Source organism: Myotis myotis, unplaced genomic scaffold (assembly GCF_014108235.1).
Source record: "Myotis myotis isolate mMyoMyo1 unplaced genomic scaffold, mMyoMyo1.p scaffold_m19_p_17, whole genome shotgun sequence".
NCBI classification, from domain to species: domain Eukaryota; kingdom Metazoa; phylum Chordata; class Mammalia; order Chiroptera; family Vespertilionidae; genus Myotis; species Myotis myotis.
Genome location: NW_023416321.1, coordinates 14,897,899 through 14,921,872, shown reverse-complemented (window position 1 = coordinate 14,921,872; position 23,974 = coordinate 14,897,899). Strand labels below are relative to the sequence as shown.

The following is a 23,974-nucleotide window of genomic DNA, read 5'->3' as shown; positions in this document are numbered from 1 at the left end:
CTGTGTCCTCCTAGTCTAGCCCAGCCTATATTAAATCCTCAGCCCTAACCAGTTTGGCTCAGTGGATAGAGCGTCGGCCTGCGGACTGAAGGGTCCCAGGTTCCATCCCAGTCAAGGGCATGTACCTTAGTTGCGGGCACATCCCCAGTAGGGAGTGTGCAGGAGGCAGCTGATCGATGTTTCTAACTCTCTATCCCTCTCCCTTCCTCTCTGTAAAAATCAATAAAATATATTATAAATAAATAAATAAATAAATAAATAAATCCTCAAAGTATTTGTTGAATATATGTTTATGCAATTTACACTCTTTCTAATGTTTCCCCTCTCCTCTCAACTCTAGCACCACAGCATGGAACCACAGGTTACTCTAAATGTGAGTTTTAAAAATGAAACACAAAGCTTTCTGGTTTCCGATCCAGAAAATACAACTTGGGCTGATGTCGAAGCTATGGTGAGCGTTAATTTTATTTTATTTCTCTATCCTTTAACCATAGATTTTCCCCTCCAGAGTTAGCTATTTTTAGCAGTGTTGTTTCATAGCTGCAAAGGCTGTCATATTTACCATTTCTGAGTCTTTTGGAAAATTAGTTTTGACAAAGGTTCAGTATTCATATAGGAGATGTGTGCCTTAGTAAAGGGAACAAATAAATTTCTTTTGAAGAGTTTGGAAAAGCAAAGTTTTTTGTTTGTTTTTTAAGTGAGATAGGACTTAGAAAACCTATTAATTTTAGAAACAGTCTGAGGAATGAATTGGTGTGGGCCCCACCCTAACCAGGCCCCAGAGGAATGTTTTCTTTCGTGAGAGCAAGTATGTTACTGTGGTTTGTGAACTATTAAGGGTGTAACATATGTTTGTTAATGCTTTTCCTCCTCTTGGTTTGCCCTTTGCACTCTTGCTTGGTTTGCAGTAGTGAATGTTTTACTTCCTGTATAACTGTTTATCTAACAAACACTTTGGTAAAAACCTACTTTTACCTGGTTAGTAAAAAACCTCACAATTGGTTATGTGTTATGGCAACTAAAAAGGAAAATAAATGGTGGAGAGACTACAAATTATGGTCTGATCTAGTCCCCTGTCTTCCAGCACATAAGTTCTTTATACTGTCCCGGACAGATGGTTATACGGAAAGTTGGATCTTTGTTTGTCAAATAATCTGAAAATCAAACACAGTTAATCTTTTTTTCCTAGTAGTTAAATGAGCTGACAGCTTGCCTTTTTTCTTATTGTAAATGTTAAATTACAAAAGTGTAATATGTGCCCATTATAAATAGAAGTGAGACAATCCAAACATATATAAAGAAAAAGTTAATGTCCCTCCATCCACTTCCCACCTCTCTGGGGTAATCAATATTAACAGCCATGTTCATACAGATAACATACTAGGATCCTACTATAAACATTATAGTACACAGCTTGTTGGTTTTTTTTAACCCAAAAGTATATTTTAAACATAGTTTTTAGTGACTAGATAAGAAATCAAGCTCATTTTTTTAAAAGTATAGATTGTCCACATTATTTGTATTGTTGTATTATTATAATTTAACTATTCCTTATTGAAAGATTATGTGTGGGCTTTTTTTTAATTGAAATGTATTAGTTTTATTTTATATTAGTTTCAGGTGTACAATATGATTCTGTGTTTATATACTAGAGGCCCAGTGCATGGATTCATGCGCCGAGGGGTCCTGGATTAGGAGAGGGTACAGGCCAGGCGAGGAACCCCACCAGTGCACGATCGGGGCCAGGGAGGGGCTACGGGAGGGCTCCAGGTTGTGTCTGGCCCATCTCACCCAGTCCTGATTGGAGGGACCCCAGCAGCAAGCTAACCTACTGGTCAGAGCATCTGCCCTCTGGTGATCAGTATGGATCATAGCAACTGGTGGAACTGTCAAACAAGCAGTCGGACACTTAGCATATTAGGCTTTTATTATATAGGATAACAACAATAAGTCTAGTTAATACCCATCACCACACAGTTACAACATTTTTAACTGTAAGTTTGTACCTTTTGACCATCTTCATCCATTTTACCCACCTTCCACCCCCTGCCTGTGGCAACCACAATATGTTTTCTGTGTCTGAGTTCATTTGTGTGTTTATTTTGTTTGGTTTGGTTTTTTTACACTAAGCAACCAACAGGGCCGTTTTTGTGTGTGTGTGTTTATTTTTAATATTCCACATGTAAGTGAAATCACACGTTATTTGTTTTTTGTCTGACTTATTTCACTTAACATAATGTCCTCAAGGTCAAAGGATGTTGTGTGTTTTTTAACCACTATAAAATAAACCACAGGGGCTAGCTCTTACTATATAACTTATACACTGATCTATAGGATAAAGTTTCCCAAAATAAGATTAATGGGTCACAAGATATGTGATTTTAATTATTTAATGAATATTGCCAAACAATGAATAGCACCTCACAGGAATATATTACAGTGCACTAAATTAATTTTTGACAATATTGGACGTATGGCTTTAAATTTTTTTTGCCATTCTGTTGGGGCGACAGACATTTCATTGCTTTAATTTGCATTGTTTTTTTATTTTTAAAAATATATATTTTTTATTAATTATCCCCACCCCCTACTGGGGATCAAGCCCGCCACTCAGGCATGTGCCCTTGACCGAATCGAACCCAGGACCCTTCAGTCCACAGGCTGACGCTCTAGCCACTGGGCCAAACCAGCTAGGGGTAATTTGCATTAACATCTTTTCATGTATTTTATAGGCATATTTGACTTCTTTTCCTATGAAATTTCTGTACATTTTTGCCCACTTTTACCTGGATTGTTAATCTTACGATTATCAGTTTTGCAAATGCTCTTCATGTATTGCAGATGTTAACCCTTTGTCTATTTTATGAGTTGCAAATATTTTCCCCAGCCCATTGTTTGTCTTTTGACTTTGTTTATGGTGGTTTTTTTTAACCACTGGAAATGTTTAATGTTTATGTTCTGAAATATGTCCATCCTTTTATAAGGTCTAAGTTTCTGTTACAAACTACCTTTTTGATACCTTGATCATATAGTATGTACATTTCATTTGCAGGTAAAAGTTTCATTTGATCTGAACACTATTCAGATAAAATACCTGGATGAGGAAAATGAAGAGGTAAAGTATATTATGGTACCCATTGCTATGCATCCAGAGTAGGGATTTTATTTTTCAAGACTGATGTGGGGCTTGAAGAATTCAGAATGCTGTTTATCTCATTTGTGTAGTGGTTTATATGTGTTTGACAATTGCATGTTCTAAGCTGACTTACGGCATTTGAGATGGAGTTGAGAAATGGGGAAGCAACATTGAAGAAGAAAATATGAGAGATATATAATCATAATAATACTGACCAACCTTTGTTGAGTGGTTACAATGTTTCAGTCTAAAAGAAATACTATATATTAGGTACTGCATTGTCATCATTTTCCTATTTACATGAGGAAACTGAGACTTAGATTAATTAATAAACTTACCCAAAGGCACATAAGCTGGGAAGTAGAAGAGGTTCATTCCATACCCTCTGGCTCCAGAGCCCAGGCTCCTAGCCATTATATTATGCTGCTTCTTAATGTACCTGAAATAAAGAATAAAGTAGTTAAGCAGTAAAATTCCTTAACTACTAATTAAAACTAGTTCATGGTACTAGAAAAGCTGAACCCCTAACCTGAGATTTTGCATCTATCCTGTGAGGCTGGTCCTAGTAAACTGCTCAGTTGATGAGAGGTTTATAATTCACTGTTGCTTTTTTGTTCTTTTACAGGTATCCATCAACAGTCAAGGTAAGTCAGAAGCCTTCATCTGTTCATTGGCATATGCATTTCCATATACACTCATTGTTGCAATATTAATTTTAGAGTAGAATTTGGTATACAGTAAATTGACATTGTACTCATTTATCCATGGACATTAGTTACATAGCATATTTTTATTTTATAGCAGTTTTTTGTATCTGAAGGTGCCTTTGGTTGGAGCCTAAGGACAGCCTGTTTAAACAAAATCCTCACCTGAGGATATGTTGGTTTTTTTATTGATTTTTTTAGAGAGAGAGAGAAACATCAATTGGTTGCTTCCCATTTGCACCCCGACTGGGATTGTACCCTCAACCTAGGCATGTGCCCTGATCATGAATCTATCCACAACCTTTTGGTGTACGGGACAACACTCCAATCAGCTGAGCCGCCCAGCCAGGACAGAGCCTAAGGATAGCTTTAATGGGAGATTCTCTTATGTTTAGATGCTAATGTGAACTGCCTCTCAGTCCAACACATACAATTTGGTCTGGTATTACATTTGTCTCTGACTTGGTATATATGTTAATGTCAGTTCACAGCCCTAGCTGCCGTGGCTCAGTGGATAGAGCGTCGGCCTGCGGACTGAAAGGTCCCAGGTTCGAATCTGGTCAAGGGCATGTACCTTGGTTGCGGGCACATCCCCAGTAGGGGGTGTGCAGGAGGCAGCTGATCCATGTTTCTCTCTCATCTGTGTTTCTAACTCTCTATGCCTCTCCCCTCCTCTCTGTAAAAAATCAATAAAACATATTTAAAAAAAAAAAAAAAATGTCAGTTCACAAACAAGTAGTATTCTAGAAGCTTATTTGTAAGATGATTGTTCAGAGGTTGGAGTATATTTTGCTACAAGAATATTATATTTGAAGGCTAGGTTCCCAGGCTAGCCCCCAAAAACTTATTTTAAACAGCTGAAATGATAGTATTTCATGAACTTCCTTGAGTCCTGAGTTCCATTAAGCCTAGCGTGAGGGACCTGGGTGGAGGTTTTGTAATTAGAAGGCTCCAGTAACGGGATTAAAGGGGAGAACTAACCAGCAAGTAGCTTCTATTTGCAATGTGATGAGAAAGGAGTTTGTCAGCAAAAAGATAGTAGCTGTTCATGTGTACGGATTGTAAGCTAAGAATTCTTAAAAGTAAGGATTGGCTATACTTAATAGAATCTTTTGGACTGGTGAAGAAATATCACCATATGTTATTTTTTATCCTTTTAGGAGAATATGAAGAAGCACTTAAGGTAATGGTCATTGCATCTTATTTTCAAATAATTTTTAAATGTTTATTAATAAAACTTGAACCTGAATTCTGTTGGCCATGGGGAGAAACTAATGAATATAAATAGAGCAAAACCTGTTTTTAGGGAAACTATGATGCATGGGCATACCATTCAGCAAAAGGCAGCCCCAAATATAAAAGTTTTGTGTGTGTTTTTCAGTTATCATTCCATCTCATTGCTGGTCTTGGTGCCACCATCTAGCATTTAAAACAACAAAGAACTCTCTGGAATGGTAGTTTCTGGTTGATATTTTTTATCTTCTTTCTTCACCTTGATCCCCCTATAGAATGTTACAGTATAATATGGGATAATTTAAGGTAGAAAGCCTAGCTCCAACCTTTGTTAGGGTTTCAAAGGCACCCAGCCTTTGGGGGGGGGGGGTCTCTGTCTATGTTTATCAGATAGTGAAGACAATAAACTGTTTCCCACAGTCACTGAGTGACAAGTGGGAGAAGTTAAAACCCCATGGACTTGACTTCTTAATCTCTGGGACATTGGAGTACCTTCCTGGAACCTCAAATGCTCTTTGAAGTAGTTTTCAAAATACTCAAGAAGATGGTCTTCAAAAAGAGGTGACCACATAAACATGCTTTCCAGAGTACTATTCTTAGTGGGGAAATAAATAACTGTGGGGTATAACTTTAAGTTTCTCTCAGGTTCTGGTAGTCTGGGATTGACTTTTTTGAAAAGTTGAGATGAAAATCCATAAATGAAGACCTACATAAAAACCAATTACACAGAAAAGTAGTAACCCAGTTAATGAAAACAGCTAAGAAAGTGCTGCACTGAAAACCTACTTTTGTGTTTTTAAAAACAAAACCATTCCTAGTTAACATTCTTGACAAAGAAACAGCAGGCTGACATGTATGTCATTTGACTTCATTAAACAAACATCTTCCAGCATAACTCACCACACCTCTTCTGTTTGAGTGTCTTTGAATTTTCCTTTGGGAGAGGAGAATCACACAATATGTTTTTATTTCATAACCTCTGCTCTCAGATGGCAGTTAAGCAGGGAAACCAACTTCAGATGCAAGTCCATGAAGGCTACCGTGTCGTTGATGAAGCTCCACCCCCAGTTCTAGCAGAAAAACCGCCAGTTTCGAGGACAGGGAAAAAGCCACTTGCACATTATTCTTCACTGATGAGAGTCTTGGGATCAGACATGAAGACCCCAGAGGAACCTGCACCACAGGTATGAAGGGAGTGGACCTGTCTCTGCAGTTTCTCTAACCTTATGTTTCATTCTCTGGTGTAAGATTTGAGCTTTTCAGAAAGAGTGGGAGTTATGGTGACCATGTCGGTCTGACTTTTTAAAACTGATAACAGTGGTACTTCTGGGCGGGGGGCAAATAGGATAACACAGACTTTGTTTTCCTTTTATACTTCTTCATACTGTCTTTTTTTTTTTTTTTTAACCCACATATTTTGTTTGACAGAAAAACTCAAAATAATACATTTCAGGAAATTTATTTTAAATAGAAATAAAAAGTAACCTCCAAGATCTTGGATTATGTTTTCTTGCAGCAGTTTCCGCTTGCTCCATCTGACGCAGACCAGCCTCAAGACAGGCCCCCAGACTGGTTCACAAGCTACCTGGAGACAGTGAGTGTTCTCTGTGACTAGGGTTTTAGCAGCAATGTGTGGAATGTGGGAGAAATAGACAGCTGAACCCAGGTGGCTGCTGCCTCTGGTAGCTAATAATTTCCGAACTAGAGCAGTTCCAATAAAGAAAGCTCTCAACTTTTGCAGTGATGTAACAGAAAAAGAGGGCATTTCGTTCTAATGGAAAGGAACAAATCTGTATGCTTCAGAAAGAAGTTGGAAATTTACTAATCGAAAGTTTTGTTTGTTTGTTTTTTGAACCATTTTAGCTGTAGGAGAATAGACCTTTTGCTATGTTTCTGTTCATTTGTTCAGTAGATATTACTGTTTATTATGTTCTTATATTATACTAGAGACGGTGAGGTCTATTTAATATCTTCATGCCTTTTCCCAATATCAGAACTGATGGGTTTTCCCCCCATCTTCTGCTCTGTGTTATAGTTCAGAGAACAAGTGGTTAAAGAAACTGTTGAGAAACTTGAACAGAAATTACATGAGAAGCTTGTCCTCCAGAACCCATCCTTGGGCTCCTGTCCCTCAGAAGTCTCAGTGCCTATTTCAGAGGAAACACTGTTTTTGCCAGAAAACCAGTTCAATTGGCATATTTCTTGTAGCAGCTGTCAACGGAGGATCTTTGGTGTGCGCTACCAGTGCAGGTAAGTAGTGACTTGGGAATGATAGCTATTAGTACACCTGAAAGCAGGCCTTCTTGGCATTCTGGGTAAATAATGGGAAATGGGATGTACTCTATCTCCGAGCATTAGATATAGCAGCTCTGGTTGGAAGCAAGCTATTCTTCACCCACAAGAAAAAAATATCAATTTGAATAACTATTCAGGTTGATGTGTTCAGATATACATTTGAATTAGCAGAGCAGGACAAAATTATGTTCCCCAAAACAAAATTAGATCACCAAAAATTATCTCCCTGTTGTTCTAAATACTTTCATCTCTTGCTTCCTCCCATAGATTGTCCTTTGAAATAGATATAGGTTAATTGTTTCTGTCCTCATTTTATTAATGAGGAAAATTAGTACATAGGACGGTTGGATAGCATGCTCAGGTTACTACCTAGCTGGTAATAGAGCAAATACAGAAGTGGGGTCTCATAGTTCCCTACCTCATGTATTTCCCACTGCGCCTTTTTTTCTCCCATAGCCTATGCCCATCCTACAATATCTGTGAAGATTGTGAATCGGGACCCTATGTCCATGACTCCAACCATGTCCTGCTGAAGTTGCGGAGACCTGTTGTGGGTTCCTCTGAATCGTTCTCTCACTCAAGGTTCTCTACTCCTCGTCTTCCTGCTGCTCTGGAACAAGCCAGGTAAACCATTTATACATGGGATGTGTGTTCTCTGGCTTCCTGGTTCTGGTGACAGGCAGTGAGTCACAAAACTACAAATAGTCTACTTATTCTGGCTCATTTCTAGTTGATGTGCAATGATGGGGACAATTATCCAAAGCTAATGAAATGGAAATGAGAACTGCAGAAAGAGTTTAATCTTATTAACCAGTGTGACCCCAATAAATTTAATTTTTAAAGAAAGAAACTAGCCCTAGCTGGTTTGGCTCAGCAGATAGAGCATCGGCCTGCGGACTCAAGGGTCCCAGGTTTGATTCTGGTCAAGGGCATGTACCTGGGTTGCGGGCACATCCCCAGTAGGGGGCGTGCAGGAGGCAGCTGATTGATGTTTCTCTCTCATCGATGTTTCTAATTTGCTATCCCTTTCCCTCTCCCTTCCTCTCTGTAAAAAAATCAATAAAATATATTTAAAAAAATAAAATAAAAATTACACTACATAAATAAATTAAAAAAAAGAAGAAAGACGAACGAAGAAAGGAAAGAAAGAAAGAAGAACGGAGGAAGGAAGGAAGGAGGAAGGATGGAAGGAAGGAAGGAGGAATGAAGGAAGGGAAGGAAGGGAAGGAAGGAAGGAAGGAAGGAAGGAAGGACGGAAGGAAGGGAAGGAAGGAATGAAGGGAAGACGGAAGGAAGGAAAGGAAGGAAGGAAGGAAGGAAGGAAGGAGGAAAGGAAGGACCGGAAGGAAGGAATGAAGGAAGGAAGGAAGGAAGGCCGGAAGGCAGGAAGGAAGGAAGGAAGGAAGGAAGGAAGGAAGGAAAGGAAGAAGGAAGACGGTAAGGAAGGAAAGGACGGACGGAAGAAGGAAGGAAGGAAGGAAGAAGGACAGGAGGAAAGAAGGAGGAGAAGGAAGGAGGAAGGAGGACGGAGGAAGAAGTAAATGACGGCAAGGCGAGATAGGAAGGAAAGGAAGGAAGGAAGGAAGGAAGCGAGGAAGGAAGGAAGGAAAGGAAGGAAGGAGGACGGAAGGAAAGGAAGGAAGAGGAAGGAAGGAGGAAGGCACGGAAGGAAAGGAAGGAAGGAAGGAAGGAAGGAAGGGAGGGAGGGAGGGAGTGCGGGAGGGGAGGGGAGGGAGGGAGGAGGGAGGGAGGGAGGGAGGGAGGGAGGGGGGGGCAGGGAGGGAGGGAGGGAGGGAGGAGGGAGGGAGGGAGGGAGGGAGGGAGGGAGGGAGGGAGGGAGGAGGGAGGGAGGGAGGGAGGGAGGGAGGAGGAGGGAGGGAGGAGGAGGGAGGGAGGGAGGGAGGGAGGGAGGGAGGGAGGGAGGGGGAGGGAGGGAGGGGAGGGAGGGAGGGAGGGAGGGGAGGGATGGAGGGAGGGAGGAGGAGGGAGGGAGGGAGGGAGGAGGGGAGGGAGGGAGGGGAGGAGGGAGGGAGGGAGGGAGTGAGGAGGATGGAGGGAGGGAGGAGGGAGGGAGGGAGGAGGGAGGGAGGAGGGAGGGAGGGAGGGAGGGAGGGAGGGAGGGAGGAGGGAGGGAGGGAGGGAGGGAGGGAGGGCAGGGAGGGGAGGGAGGGAGGAGGGAGGGAGGGAGGAGGAGGGAGGGAGGGAGGGAGGGAGGGAGGGGAGGGAGGGAGGAGGGCGGAGGGAGGGAGGGAGGGAGGGAGGGGAGGGAGGGAGGAGGGGGAGGGAGGAGGGAGGGAGGGAGGCGAGGGGCGGGAGGGAGGGAGGGGGAGGGAAGGGAGGGGAGGGAGGCGGGAGGGAGGGAGGGAGGGAGGGAGGGAGGGAGGGAGGGAGGGATGGAGGAGGAGGGGGAGGGAGGGAGGGAGGGAGGGAGGGAGGAGGGAAGGAAGGAAGGAAGGAAGGAAAGAAAGAAAGAAAGAAAGAAAGAAAGAAAGAAACTAGCCCTAACCGGTTTGGCTCAGTGGATAGAGCGTCGGCCTGTGGACTGAAGGGTCCCAGGTTCAATTCCGGTCAAGGGCATGTACCTGGGTTGCGGGCACATCCCCAGTGGGGAGTGTGCAGGAGGCAGCTGATTGATGTTTCTCTCTCATTGATGTTTCTAACTCTCTATCCCTCTCCCTTCCTCTGTGTAAAAAATCAATAAAATATATTTAAGAAAAAAGAAAGAAAGAAAAACTAAACTATAAGCTGGCACTGATAGAGACGACAAGAAGCTCAAAGTAGCTTCAAGATTTGTGAGGTTTGTTTTTAAGACTATCATTTGTTGTCTCACAGGCTCCAGAAGCAGGTTGACAAGAATTTTCTTAAAGCAGAAAAGCAAAGGTTGCGAGCTGAGAAGAAACAGCGTAAAGCAGAGGTCAAGGAACTTAAAAAGCAGCTTAAACTCCGCAGGAAGATTCATCTGTGGAATTCCATCCATGGACTCCAGAGCCCCAAGTGTCCCTTGGGCCGACCTGAGAGCTTACTGCAGTCTAACACCCTAATGTAAGCCCAGGGCCAGAGTGGGAGCCAAGTCTTGAGGTCCAGCCCTCTAAAACTAGAACTTCAGCAAACGTCTCTCATATTTATTCGTAGCTACTAACACCCAAACTCTTAAATTTCCCATTCTCTGGTCCTAACATTCTTAAAAAGGGTGGTTTGGTAGTTATTTAAGTCTGACTCTTCAGTTGTTTTATTTACAGATCCTCATCATAGCTTTTTAGTTCAGGAGTCAGATTTGTCTTCTGTTTGTTAAAAAATGTTATTAGTATTACTTATAAGGCAAATGCATTAGTGCATCCTCAACAGTCAGAGCCTCAAACTACAGTGTTGGGTATTCAAAAGCCATCACATCCAACAGCAGGTGACTATCTGAATTTCTGTTCAGGCTCCCTTTACAGCCCTGTGCCCCAGTTATGCCAACCCTCAGTGCAGCATTTGTGGATGAGAATTTGCCTGATGGGACTCACCTTCAGCCAGGAACCAAGTTTATCAAACACTGGAGGATGAAAAATACAGGAAATGTAAAGTGGAGTACAGATACAAAGGTATTTTTCCCACAAAAATGTGAAGATGAATGATTTGAAGTGGCAGAGTGCTCAGCTAACAAGCTTGCTTTCTTTCTCTTGTCACTGTTCATTTCAGCTCAAGTTCATGTGGGGAAACCTAACTATGGCCTCGACAGAAAAGAAGGATGTTTTGGTCCCCTGCCTCAAGGCTGGCCATGTGGGAATTGTGTCTGTGGAGTTCATTGCCCCAGCCTTGGAGGGAACATACACTTCCCACTGGCGGCTTTCTCACAAAGGCCAGCAGTTTGGACCTCGGGTCTGGTGCAGTATCATAGTAGATTCTCTCTGCTCCACAGAAAGCTCTGATAACATTGAAAAGAGCATGATTAACTCAAGCAAAACTGGTGATCTCACCTGCCAACAAGAGGTGAGCACTGGAAGAGGTGACCAGCTAAAAGAGCCCACTCATAGCTGGTTGTTCTTTCAGAAATCTGGAAAGGTTGGCTCCCCCCTATCCCCCCAAAACATGGATATGCTTATATTGGGCCTAGTACTCGGGGGGGCTTTGTTTGTGTATCCTTAGGATCTGGTGCAGGTGCTCCTCAGTGTTTCTGTATGTCTTTGTAATGATGCATTGCCAGCCTCTTTGCTACACTAGGGAAAGTAGGACTGCCTGGCTGGCCTGTGGAACTGCTGGACTGATGGCTTTGCTCCGTAACATTCATCTCTCCTGAGTGTCCGTTGTGTGTGTCCCCTAAATACTAATGAAGTCTTGCCCTAGTTGTTACTTGGTGCAATTTTTTTAGGCAATTTCCCTGTATTAGATGGGCACTTTTTTAGAGTGTTTACTGTTGAAATTTAGTTACCCAATGTTAATGTCCTGGTTTTGACTGTTGATACTATGGTTAACCTAAGTTGTTGTCATTATAGGAAGCTAGTTAAAGGGGGTAATAAGTGAACTCTGTACTATTTTTGCAACTTTTCTATAAGGTGCTGCGGTGTTCGTCAGCTTGCCTTGTTGAGTTCTGTTGAAAGGCCTAAAATTTGTCCCAATGGTTTTTCTCTATAGGAAACTTTTCTTCTGGCTAAAGAAGAAATTCAGCTTGGGGCAACTGAACAGACAGAAGGGACAGGAACCTACATCCCACAGAAGACAAAAAATGTTGCCAGCGAGAGGGAGCTCTACATCCCATCTGTGGACCTTTTAACTGCCCAGGTGGAAGATTGAGCACTTTGAGGGGCAAGGGACAGAAAGCACGGGAAAGAGTTCTTAACTTGTTGAAGAGAAGGTGGTATAGCCATAGATGGTGCCCAGAAAGTTAGAGATATGCCCACCATGATCCAGTCAGATGCACTGAATAGCAAGATCTATAGAAGCGAGTTAATAAGCTAAATGCTTGCTTTTTGAATTGGGAACTCAGTCTTGTGCTTTACCACAACTTCCCTTTAGTCGCCTCTTCATATTGGTTCTCCTTCATCCCCACTGCATTTTCTCTCTTTTCTACCATTTGGTTATTTCAATATCTAGTATCCATTTAACTCTTCTTCCTTGTTTGCACTTGGCTGAGGTGGGGCATGAATTTGAACAGAGTTCAATCTAGGATGATGTGGAGCTCAATGGCCTTGCAAATCCTGTGAAGACAAAACATTATTCCAGTGTGTACTGCCTAACATTGCCTATTTTTCCCCCAGGATCTGCTGTCCTTTGAGCTGTTGGATATTAACATTGTCCAAGAGTTGGAGAGAGTGCCCCATAACACCCCCGTAGGTAAGACTGTCATAAAACCCACCTTATTTTATTAACAGGCATAAAGGAAGCCAGGTAAAGTGGGTAATAAGTGAACTCTGTACAATACAAGTTTGTATAAAGCCTCCCCACCATAAAGCGACCCTCATCTCCATTTTTCTCTAGATGTTTGTGTCCCTTTGTTCTTTACATTCATGGTTCTGTCTTGCACATTGCCTTCTGGACAAGACAACTGTTTATGATACTTCCTGCATTGATTCATCTGTCTGAGACACTTACGTACCTAATAGTCTGGAGAAATCTTTACAACAGGTCTTGAAGCATACCTGAGTTTATATTAGCCCTATAGGAAGCAAGAAGCCAATGAGCTGCTGCTTCTGGACACTGACTATTGATGATGTGATGCTTTTTCTTGATTGATGGTTCTCCTGTCTTCCTTCTCCAGATATGACTCCCTGCATGTCTCCTCTGCCACATGACAGCCCTTTAATAGAGAAGCCAGGCTTGGGGCAGATACAGGAAGAGAGTGAAGGGGCGGGACTTAAAGCTCTCTCTGGTAAGGGGTTAAATATTTGTAAAGTATTTCCATCCTCCCCTTTCATACCACACCATTTTTATAGATACCCCCTTTCTCCCAACTAATCCTACCTTAGCTTATAAATTGTTTTCCTGTAGCATCTCATATTAAGTCTCATGCTGACATGGAATAGATAGTATCCATTCTTTTGTGTAGTATCAAGCATGGGTACATGACTGGAGAAAGGTTCTTAACACTTTAAACCAGCAGTTCTCAACCTGTGGGTCGTGACCCCTTTGGCGGTCGAACGACCCTTTCACAGGGGTCGCCTAAGACCATCCTGCATACCAGATATTTACATTACGATTCATAACAGTAGCAACATTACAGTTATGAAGTAGCAACGAAAATAATTTTATGGTTGGGTCACAACATGAGGAACTGTATTTAAAGGGCCAGAAGATTGAGAACCACTGCTTTAAACACCAAGTGTAAACAAGGTTCATGTCTTTCAGATTCCACAGCATCAGTAAAGAGGAGGGCTGAGAATATTACTTCAGTGGAGGAGGCAGAAGATGACCTGAGTGGGACCCAGTTCGTGTGTGAGACTGTAATCCGATCCCTTACCTTGGATGCTGCCCCAGACCACAACCCACCTTGCAGACAGAAGTCTCTGCACAGTGAGTGTCCTGAATTCCCCCACACAGGAGGGTGGTGTCGGAATTGTGATTGTCAGACCTGAATAGGTACAAGTGCTCTTCACTGAGAATGGAGGCAAGGTGATCTTTGTTAGAATTCGGTCATGTTTGTTTCTTTAGACTCTACATACTGTGCCTGGCCTTTTTAATTAGCTTCAGGAGCAAAGCAGCCACCATAACTCATTTCTATACTTTCCCAGGGCAGAATTACAGAGGAACAGCAGCTAGCGCTGCCTGGATTCTGCAGTGAGGAGTTTTCCTGTAAATTGACAGACCTCCCTAGCAGAAACCCCCATTTGGCAGCTGAATTGTCTCTTTTCTCTAAGGACAGCAATCCAGGAAATAGTGGGGAGAAGCAGGAGCACCGAACTAAGTTTCTCCAATTTAAATTCTGTTATAATAAATTTCTCTACAACAGAAATTTCTAGATATCAGATAGGTAGAACCAGTACTGCATATTTCATCTTTTCCAATTTGGATGCCTTTTATTTCTTCTTGTCTGATCTCTATGGCTAGTACTTCCAGTACTATGTCAAACAAGAGTGGTGAAAGTGGGCATCCCTGTCTCGTTCCTGTTCTTAGGGGAAATGGTTTTAGTTTTCAGTACTGCATATTTCAAGAACTATCTAAAAATTCAAATTCTAGTGCATCAAAATAATATGGGAAAAATCTCTCGTTTATTATAATGAAATTTGACCTATAACTTTTAAGTATTATTTGTTTTACTTTTGTTTAAAATACTTGCGCACACACGCTTGTGCATAAATGCATAACTTAAAAATCTGGAAGAACTTAACATCAAAATGTTCACTGTAGTGCCTTAGCCAGTGTGGCTCAGTTGGTTGGGCATTGTTCCATGCACAGAAAGGTTGCCAGTTCAATTCCCGGTCAGGGCATATGCCTGGGTTTCAGGCTTGATCCCTCAAAAGGGTGTGCAAGAGGCAACCAATTAATGTCTTATTCTCACATTAATGTTTTTTTTCTCTTTTTTCCTCTCCCTAAAGTTAAAAAAAAAAAGTCTTCAGTAGTTATCTCTAGGATTATAGGTACTCTTTTTTTTCTCAGCCATGTTTTGCCAATTTTCTACCATGACTACTCATTACTCTGCAAAGAGGGGGAGGAAAGTAGGCATATAGTCCTACAACACTCACCACCTAACATTTTCTCTCTTTATAGCAATGCAAACTGGCATATCAATTTTGCTTTGACCCGTCTCAGTATATTAAACATTACATGAAAAGGAAAAGGGTTGGAGCCTCCTAGTTTTAAGAATCATAGAGCTGCCCTAACCAGTTTGGCTCAGTGGATAGAGCTCGGCCTGCAGACTGAAAGGTCCCAGGTTCAATTCCGGTCAAGGGCATGTACCTTGGTTACGGGCACATCCCCAGTAGGAGGTGTGCAGGAGGCAGCTGATCGATGTTTCTCTCTCATCGATATTTCTAACTCTCTATCCCTCTTCCTTCCTCTTTGTAAAAAATCGATTAAAAAAAAATATTAAGAATCCTAGAGCTGAGGATGTTTCTGCCTACCGTATTTTTGTGAGCTTCAGTTTTATTCAGCTTTGCTTAGGCTTCAGACTTAGAACATGGCCATGATACGATTCCAGCAACAACCCTTCCCCTGGGTCATCCCTCTCCTCTGGCTTTTATAATTGCAGCTCGTGACCCACAAGGCTTTACCAGGTAAGGGTAGCTCCAGGGGCTGCTTTCAGCTTATGCCTAAAAATTGCTTGTTTTCATCCTTCAGTGAAATTTGCCTCACCTGAGGAAGGACCACTTGGAGATGAGAGAGAGGAGATGGTCCATATCTCTGAGGAAGAGGCTATTGTGGAGGAGGAGGAAGAGGATGAGGAGGATGAGCTCAAAGACGAAGTTCAGAGTCAGTCCTCTGCTTCTTCAGAGGATTACATCATCATCCTGCCTGAATGCTTTGACACCAGCCGCCCCCTGGGGGACTCCATGTATAGCTCTGCCCTCTCACAGCCAGGCCTGGAGCGAGGGGCTGAAGGCGAGCCTGGGATTGAGGCTGGGCAGGAACCAGTCGAGGCTGGGGAAACACCCCCTGGAGGGGAGACCCAGCTGCAGGGGTACAGCATCAATGACATCCTCATGACCTCACAGACTCTGGATACAGTGCCACTCACCCCAGAGGTGGTGGGCCCTCCACCACGGCTGCCCAGGTACCATCCACACACCCCTCAGCTGGGCTGATCTTCAAAGGTGGAATAAAGAGAGAGGAATCAACTTGATCTCAAAACCTGTTTTGTATGTGTGTGTATGAGCATGGGAAGAGACTATTTCCCATAGTAAAGTCTGACTTTAGATGAATAAAAGTTGTACTTCCCAGTATTTGTGGATTCTGGATTCAAAGAAATACCTGTTTTAGTTAACCTTAAATATCTGAGTATCATCATCTACTTACGTTTTAATCATTGAGAGCCAGTTTTTAAGCGCAAACATCCCTGGGCCTTCTCTCCCTGTTCTATTGACTCGTGGGCAAAGGCAGCAGAAACTAATCCTCATATTAACCCAACAAAGTATAATTAGGAACTTTAATCTGTTAAGGAAAGAGTATAATATGAAACTACTAGAGAGAAGTTATTTTAATTCTCTACTGGGTTCTACCTGTGTCATTGCTCTCTCATAGGATGGAAAATGTCTACGTAGAGCCTGGACTATAATTTAAACCATTCTCCCAGGGAGCTAGACATTTCCCTTTATCAGCACCAGTTGATATAGGGCAGTGGTCAGCAAACTGCGGCCCCTTGAGTGTGGCTCTTCCACAAAATACCACGTGTGGGTGCGCACGTATAGTGCGATTGAAACTTCGTGGCCACACTCAAGGGGCCAAAGAGCCTCATGTGGCTCGCGAGCCGCAGTTTGCCAGCCACTGATATAGGGGAAAGTGACTAAACTGAAGCCAGTCTTTCTAGCTTGACTGTGGCTGAAGAGGAAAACCAGAAGGAGAATGAGCCCTTCTCACCTGATCCCTAAATTCAGACATGTGATCTGGATCAGAAATGTGAAGCTTCTGTAGAGAATTTGGCACTGCTGTGCTTTGTGTACTGTTTCCCCACCGTTACCACAGGTGCCTTTTCAACTTACTTTCCATGTTGTGTCTTTCTGAAGGAGCCCTCCTTGTGCACAGCATCATGGCTCCCCAGGAGTGGATTTACCGGTTACCATACCAGAAGTTTCTTCAGTCCCTGATCAGATCAGAGGAGGTAATGACCAGTCTGAGCTCTATTTCTTTTTCTATGTTCTTTTCTAATGGAAACCAGGTATAAATAGGCACTCGGTCTTTGTGATGCTTGGCAGTTTCTAGAAATCTGCCCTTTCACTCTTTCTGTGTGCCTCCCTTTCCCATTCTCCAGCTTAATATTTATTAAATGAGACCTCATAGAGGTCGGCATTGTGCTGTACTTGAAAGAACACAGGGTTTGGAGCCAAACCAGTCTAGGTTCTAGCCCCAGCTCCACGTTTCCTCACTGTGTGACCTTTCCCTGGTTTGGCAGGTTTATAACACCTGCAGGTCTGTTTCCAAATAGCACCTTGAAGTTCTGAGTAGACCCTCAAAAGTCACTTCCTACTCTTCCTCAAAAAACAAAACCTAAAAGTACTTAAGAACTAATAAACCAGTGTGATAGGGTTATAGAATCACTTCTTCTGATTTAATAAACAGTCACCTTGCAATGCATTCTGGACAGTTTCTTCTTAGCCCTTAAGCCACCTGGAAATTTTCCCAAATATTAAAAGAGAAAAAAAGGCTTTACACACTGTGATCAGATTGCCACCTGCCTGAATAATAGCCTTGCTCTGAGGTAGGAAACACCAGGCACGTATGGATGCTGCATCTAACCAATAGCTCTTTTGCTTTTAGAGCCCAGAGGCTCATCAGGACTTGTAAACAGCAGACAGAAGAGCTATGACCACTCAAGGTAACTGGACCTTGTGCAGCCTCTTCTTCAGAAGCAGGTGGATATCCTAGTGTTGCTTCTGCTTAAACAAGCCTTCTCGGAGCATATGCCAGTCCACAGAGCAGAGGAGAGCCATCATTCCTCCTTGTTCTTATTTCTAGAACTTGTGAGCAACACTGAACAGAGGGTTAAAATTGATGTTTAAGAGTGTTCACATTCCATACCAGAAAGGATGTCCTAAGTACAACTCACCCGTAGTTCCAGAGGAGAAGGCAGGAAGGTCAAGCCCACTGTGCATCTTAGTAACTAGACACACCTGCCTCTCTGCTCCTAGTCATCTCAGCATTGTCAAGGCGGGCTCCTCCCAACAGTGTCCAGAAAAAAATCACATTTCCTTTGGGAGGTGTCTCCTCTGAGGTGATTGAGCAGTCACTGCCAATACCCCACAATGTCCTTGACCACATTAATTTTCAGCTGGGACTGAAAGCTGTCATGCTAATCAGTGTGGTGTGTTTTCTGCAGTGCCCATACCATGTAACAGTAGAGCTGGGCCCTACATCAAACCAAGATGTATAGCTATAAAATTGATAGGAAAACTTACTCTTTTTTTTACAACTTTTCTTTTTTTCTCAAGGAAATTTAATTTGCATTTAAGGATTAGAACTTAGATTATCTTGTAGGAAGATAATGGTTTGTGTTTTTTAGGGAGATAATGTAGCTTTCTTCCACAGGCACCACCACCATGGGAGCAGCATTGCCGGGGGACTGATGAAGGGGGCTTTGTCAGTTGCTGCTTCTGCATACAAGGCCTTGTTTGCTGGACCACCAGTCACTGCACAGGTGAGTGCATAATTTATTTTCCTGAACCAAGCCCAAGCCATCAATGAAAACTGTCATCTGGGTTGGAGAGTGCATGGCATTGTAGGAAGCATAAGCAAGCTTTAGGTTTAGTCTTTTGGTTAACACCCAATTCCACCACTTTCTAGCTCAGCCATGGGCAAACTACAGCCCACGGGCTGGATCCGGCCCGTTTGAAATGAATAAAACTAAAAAAAAAAAAGATCGTACCCTTTTATGTAATGATGTTTACTTTGAATTTATATTAGTTCACACAAACACTCCATCCATGCTTTTGTTCCAGCCCTCCGGTCCAGTTTAAGAACCCATTGTGGCCCTCGAGTCAAAAAGTTTGCCCACCCCTGTTCTAGCTGTATGACTTCGGTCAAGTTTCTTAAGGAAGGAAAGGAAAAACACCTAATGTTTTTTGAGGAACTATGTGTGGGGAGCTCATCCGAGTGCCGAGCGCCGGTGCTACCAGATGAATAAGACCCCAGTGCTGCCCATAGACAGTGGGAAACAAGTGAGGTAAACAGACATTTACTGCAGAGTGTCAGATACTGCGTCGATGTTCTTGACAGATGGAACACCTCAGCCTAGGGTAGGTTCCTGGGTGGAGCCAGGGATGGCTTCCTGGTCAGTGATGCCTGAACTAAGTTCTAAAGGACAAAATAAGTGTTTGCCAGGAGAGACAGCTATAGGAAGGGCATTGTAGACAGAGAGTAACCAGTAAAAGGACTTGGAAGTATGAGTCTGGAAGGTGAATTTGGGCTGAGAAAAATAACCTTTGCTATGCAAGCACGATGCTGTGTTACGTGGTTTGAAGTTTATTTCAACACTAGGGGGAGGAGCCATTGAAGAGCTTCAGGGAAGTCATTAACCTGATCCGATTTGTCTATAACATGATCAGATTTGTTCGTAGAAAGATCACTCTGGTGTGGAGGCTAGTGGAGCTGGGAAAACCATTTGAGAATCCATATGGTAGGAGAGAAGGGTAGGAGAGAAATAAAGAGAAATGGCAGAACTTGGAGACTATGATTAAATGGCTAGAAGTCATGGATAAACCCAAAGTTTCCGACTTAGGCAATAAATAGTACCATTCATTAAGAGAGGATATGCAGCCGTAACTGGTTTGGCTCAGTGGATAGAGTGTCGGCCGTGGACCGAAGAAGGGTCCCAGGTTCAATACCAGTCAAGGGCATGTACCTGGGTTGCGTGCAGGAGGCAGCTGATCGATGTTTCTCTCTCATCGATGTTTTTAACTATCCCTCTCCCTTCCTCTCTGTAAAAATCAATAAAATATATATATTTTTAAAAAGGATATGCAGGAAGAATATATTTGAGCAAAAGGAGAAGAAAATTGGGTCAGTCTAGGTAGTGCTGAATTTGAGGCACATCCAGGTAAAGTTATCCAGAGTGCAGTTGAGAATGTACACCTGACTTAGGGGAGAGATTTGGCCTGGAGATAGTCATTTGTATATAGGTTGTAGCAAGAGCCATGTGATTGGATCAGATTTTCCAGGAAGACAGGAAAGCAAGAAGCAGCCTTTAAAGATCATGGAAAGAAGGAGGGCCCCTTCAAAGAGAAAACTGAGAACTCGGAGGCAAATGAGGGAGTTCTGTGCTAGAGCTTGAGGAAGACCTGGCCAGCAGCTTCAAATGTGGCAGAGAAATGTGAACAGGTGGAAAGGACGTTGACAGTGCAATGCCTTACTTTCAAAATAGCTGGATTACCAAGGGAAAACGAGAGTAAAAACTAGGATACTTAAGTCAGGGAAACATTTTTAAAGATGGGCTAGCTAGTAGCAAAGGAGATTAATAGTCAAGATGAGGGAGGACAATAGAAAAGGGTTGCTGAGGTAGTGATAGTTAATGAGATACAAAGTACACGTGGAAGGATTAACTTTGCAAAAAAGGATGGATAATTCTGAAATGAAAGAAGAGGGATGAAGGGAACAGTGGAATTAGGTGTAGAGGGAAACAGCAGAATATACGCTCAACACATGTACATACTTTCTCACCTTAATCCTTTCAATGCTGCAAAATAGGATGTATTCTATATTCCATTTTCATAAATAAGGAAATTGATACTCAACACAGTAAATAAATGGTAAGGGTCAGGGTATTCCAAGTGTTAGGAGGATTTAAGAAGGTTGTCTCCACCATAGAATTTTGCCCCAAGAGGGAGTAAATGAATGTTAGCCCCCTCTTACCTGGATCACTTCTGTTCTTTTAAAAAAAAAAGTAAGAAAGAAAGAAAACCCTAAAACAGTGGTTCTCAACCTTGGCTGCACATTAGAATCACCTGGGAATCTTTTTAAAATCCTGATTTCTGGGCCTCATCCTCCGGAAATTCTGTTTCTTTGTTATGGGGTGAGGCCACAACATTACTAACAAAGAAATAGAATTTCCTGCCGAAACTGGTTTGGCTCAGTGGATAGAGCATCAGCCTGCGGACTGAAAGGTCCCAGGTTCGATTCCGGTCAAGGGCATGTACCTGGGTTGCGGGCATATCCCCAGTAGGAGATGTGCAGGAGGCAGCTGATCGATGTTTCTCGCTCATCGATGTTTCTAACTCTCTATCTCTCTCCCTTCCTCTCTGTAAAAAATCAATAAAATATATTTAAAAAAAAAAAAAAAAAGAAATAGAATTTCCGGAGGATGAGGCCCAGAAATTTGGATTTTAACAAGATTCCCAGATGATTCTAATGTGCAGCCAAGGTTGAGAACCACTGCCCTAAAATATCACCTAGGACAGTGGTTGGCAAACCGCGGCTCGCGAGCCACATGCGACTCTTTGGCCCCTTGAGCGTGGCTCTTCCACAAAATATTGACTTCTGCACATGGGCCACAAAATTTCAATCGCACTGTACGTGCGCGCCCACACGTGGTATTTTGTGGAAGAGCCACACTCAAGGGGCCAAAGAGCCACATGTGGCTCGCGAACTGCGGTTTGCCGACCATGGACCTAGGATATAATTTTCCAGGCAGTTTTTTGTGCAGCTCTTTTGCATCTGACTAAATTTCCCATACTAACTTCCAGTAACACTCTCATCTCTTGTTTATACTTGTCCCATCCTCACAAGTACCTTTATTTTCATAGGGCTTTCAGAGTTTGCATCTTTTCCTTCATCTGGCCAAAGAATGCTTTCTCCTGAAAGTCCCCTCTGACGCATCTCCTCCTGGCTCTAAGGACAAACCATACCTAATCCAACATGGGGCCTTCCCCATTACCCTCTCAGATGACCCATTAGTATCAGGTAGACAGGAGTGTCATACCCTTGCATCTACCTACCTGATATTTTTAATAAATCTGGAAAGATTAATATGACTTGAAAGATAACATGTAAATTATACAGAAAATGTTCTGCTTTTCTTGACTACACAGCCAATAGTTTCGGAAGATCAGACAGCAGCCCTGATGGCCCATCTCTTTGAAATGGGATTCTGTGACAGGCAGCTGAACCTGAGGCTGCTGAAGAAACACAATTACAACATCCTGCAGGTTGTGACAGAACTTCTTCAGGTCAACAACAACGACTGGTACAGCCACCGCTATTGAGAAGTGACCATGTATTAAATAACTTTGCCTGCTGCTCAGAGATGATCTTTATTGTCATTGGGGTGTGGGGCAGAAGCCCTTGCTTATTTTTTAATCTGATGAATATGTATAGAGCCCATGATTGAATTGTCAAGACAATACCTGTATTACATTATTTTTTGGAGCAAATCAAAGACCAGACGTAAATTTTCACTTTAAACATTGAATGAATTGTAGAAAGACAGCTTTTCAGTTGATTTGGATAAAACTCCTTTCTCCATTTTAGTGCGTTGGAGAGTATAACTTGAACTTCTTATACCATTTTTCTCTTGCTTGTATTGAAGTTGAGTATTTTTCTTGGTTAATGCAGATGTTTGTATGGGGTTATATGTTATTAATTGTCAATTTTTAAAAGAAATTAACCCTGAGCCCTAGCTGGTTTGGCTCAATGAATAAGAGTGTCGGCCGACAGACTGAAGGGTCCCAGTTTCGATTCCAGTCAAGGGCACATGCCCAGGTTGCGGGCTCGAGCCCCAGTAGGGGGCGTGCAAGAGGCAGCCAATCAATGATTCTAGTCATTGATGTTTCTCTCCCTCTCCCTTCCTCTCTGAAATGAATAAAAATATATTTTTAAAAAAGAGAGAGAATGAAAAGAAATTAACTCTGAAAGTTGTTTTCAAGAATTACTTATAATTTCTCTATCCTATCCCAAGGCTTAGCTATGTGGTATTAAACTGATACCCAGAGCATGATAGGAATGTTACTCTTCCTTTCTCAAAGAGAAAGTAATTTCCTGCAAGACTTAATAATTGGCATGTTGTTTTTTAAAGAGCCCATTGATGAATTTAAGAATATCTGCCTTCTGGGTTTCTACACTTCAGTGAAAGGAGAGGGGAGTGTGCTGATTAAACCACCAGCCCCTTTTCAGCAGTGTCTATTGTAATTTTACATACATTTTTCTTTTATTTAAGGGAGAAAAAATTAGGTAGTGTGAAATATTTTGCTAATCCTATAGAGCAGGGGTGGGGACCCTTTTTTCTGCCAAGGGCCATTTGGGTATTTATAACATCATTCTCGGGTCATACAAAATTATCAACTTAAAAATTAGCCTGCTATACTTGGTCAAACATTTAATCAACTCACCCCTAATGCCTTGGCAGGGCCAGACCAAATGATTTCCCAGGCCTTAAACAGCCTGAGGGCTGGACCTTCCCCACCCCTGCTATAGATGTCAGGGCAGATTTTATTTACAGTAGTTGGGTGGGGAGATAGAAATAGGAAAAGTGAAAAGCAGGCTCCTGTGTTCATCTTGGCAAAGTTCAAGGGTGGGCAAATGAGTATGTGTGAGGCATAGGAAATCCTGATGACTTCTGGAGGTTTGAAATCTATTCAAGGGTACGAGCCCTAGAGTCTAGAACAGAAAAGAGAGGCTGGTGTTTTGCAAAACTTGGATGGGGACAAACACTGAACGTTTTTGGCCCAGGATGAGTGGAGAAGAGCTTGCTTCCGTGGGTGCAGGCCATCCCTTTGTTTACAGAAGAGCGTCTGTGAGAAATAAGGCGAGCCCCCACACTGTGGGTCCTGGTAGAACCCAAACATACTCGGGAGCCAGGCAGCAAAAGGCAAATCCCTTTACTTCTACCAGAAGGGTGTGCACGCCTGGTCTGGAAGCATGTGCCCACGAGCAGGTGGTCTGCTTGGCTTTATAACCCCTCACCTCGGGACCTGCCCCTCTTGACTGGAGCTCAGGCACACAGCCATTACAATTAGCTAATTCAAAGGGAGGGGTTGGCTTTTGGGGTTCA

General features: G+C 42.7%; 1 protein-coding gene across 6 annotated transcripts in view; it reads left to right on the top strand.

Annotated features, from left to right (window-relative positions):
- The window catches only part of NBR1 (NBR1 autophagy cargo receptor), a 28,250-nt gene extending 5,556 nt beyond the window's left edge, over nucleotides 1-22,694 (top strand). For 2 of the 6 annotated variants that reach the window (XM_036339662.1, XM_036339660.1), the window contains exons 2-21: nucleotides 341-451; nucleotides 3,053-3,115; nucleotides 3,762-3,780; nucleotides 5,001-5,023; nucleotides 6,063-6,257; nucleotides 6,590-6,667; nucleotides 7,109-7,323; nucleotides 7,825-7,992; nucleotides 10,201-10,410; nucleotides 10,793-10,952; nucleotides 11,050-11,340; nucleotides 11,983-12,129; nucleotides 12,606-12,681; nucleotides 13,106-13,216; nucleotides 13,693-13,857; nucleotides 15,622-16,054; nucleotides 17,004-17,098; nucleotides 17,755-17,812; nucleotides 18,523-18,631; nucleotides 22,017-22,694. In XM_036339662.1, coding sequence (XP_036195555.1) covers nucleotides 350-451; nucleotides 3,053-3,115; nucleotides 3,762-3,780; nucleotides 5,001-5,023; nucleotides 6,063-6,257; nucleotides 6,590-6,667; nucleotides 7,109-7,323; nucleotides 7,825-7,992; nucleotides 10,201-10,410; nucleotides 10,793-10,952; nucleotides 11,050-11,340; nucleotides 11,983-12,129; nucleotides 12,606-12,681; nucleotides 13,106-13,216; nucleotides 13,693-13,857; nucleotides 15,622-16,054; nucleotides 17,004-17,098; nucleotides 17,755-17,812; nucleotides 18,523-18,631; nucleotides 22,017-22,190 — 2,892 coding nt within the window. In that variant the 5' untranslated portion in view covers nucleotides 341-349 and the 3' untranslated portion in view covers nucleotides 22,191-22,694. Of the gene's footprint in view, nucleotides 1-340; nucleotides 452-3,052; nucleotides 3,116-3,761; nucleotides 3,781-5,000; nucleotides 5,024-6,062; nucleotides 6,258-6,589; nucleotides 6,668-7,108; nucleotides 7,324-7,824; nucleotides 7,993-10,200; nucleotides 10,411-10,792; nucleotides 10,953-11,049; nucleotides 11,341-11,982; nucleotides 12,130-12,605; nucleotides 12,682-13,105; nucleotides 13,217-13,692; nucleotides 13,858-15,621; nucleotides 16,055-17,003; nucleotides 17,099-17,754; nucleotides 17,850-18,522; nucleotides 18,632-22,016 lie in introns of those variants that run through there. The other 4 variants (XM_036339663.1, XR_004972762.1, XM_036339664.1 and 1 more) reach the window with 4 other exon arrangements.
- The last annotated feature ends 1,280 nt before the right edge of the window (nucleotides 22,695-23,974 follow it).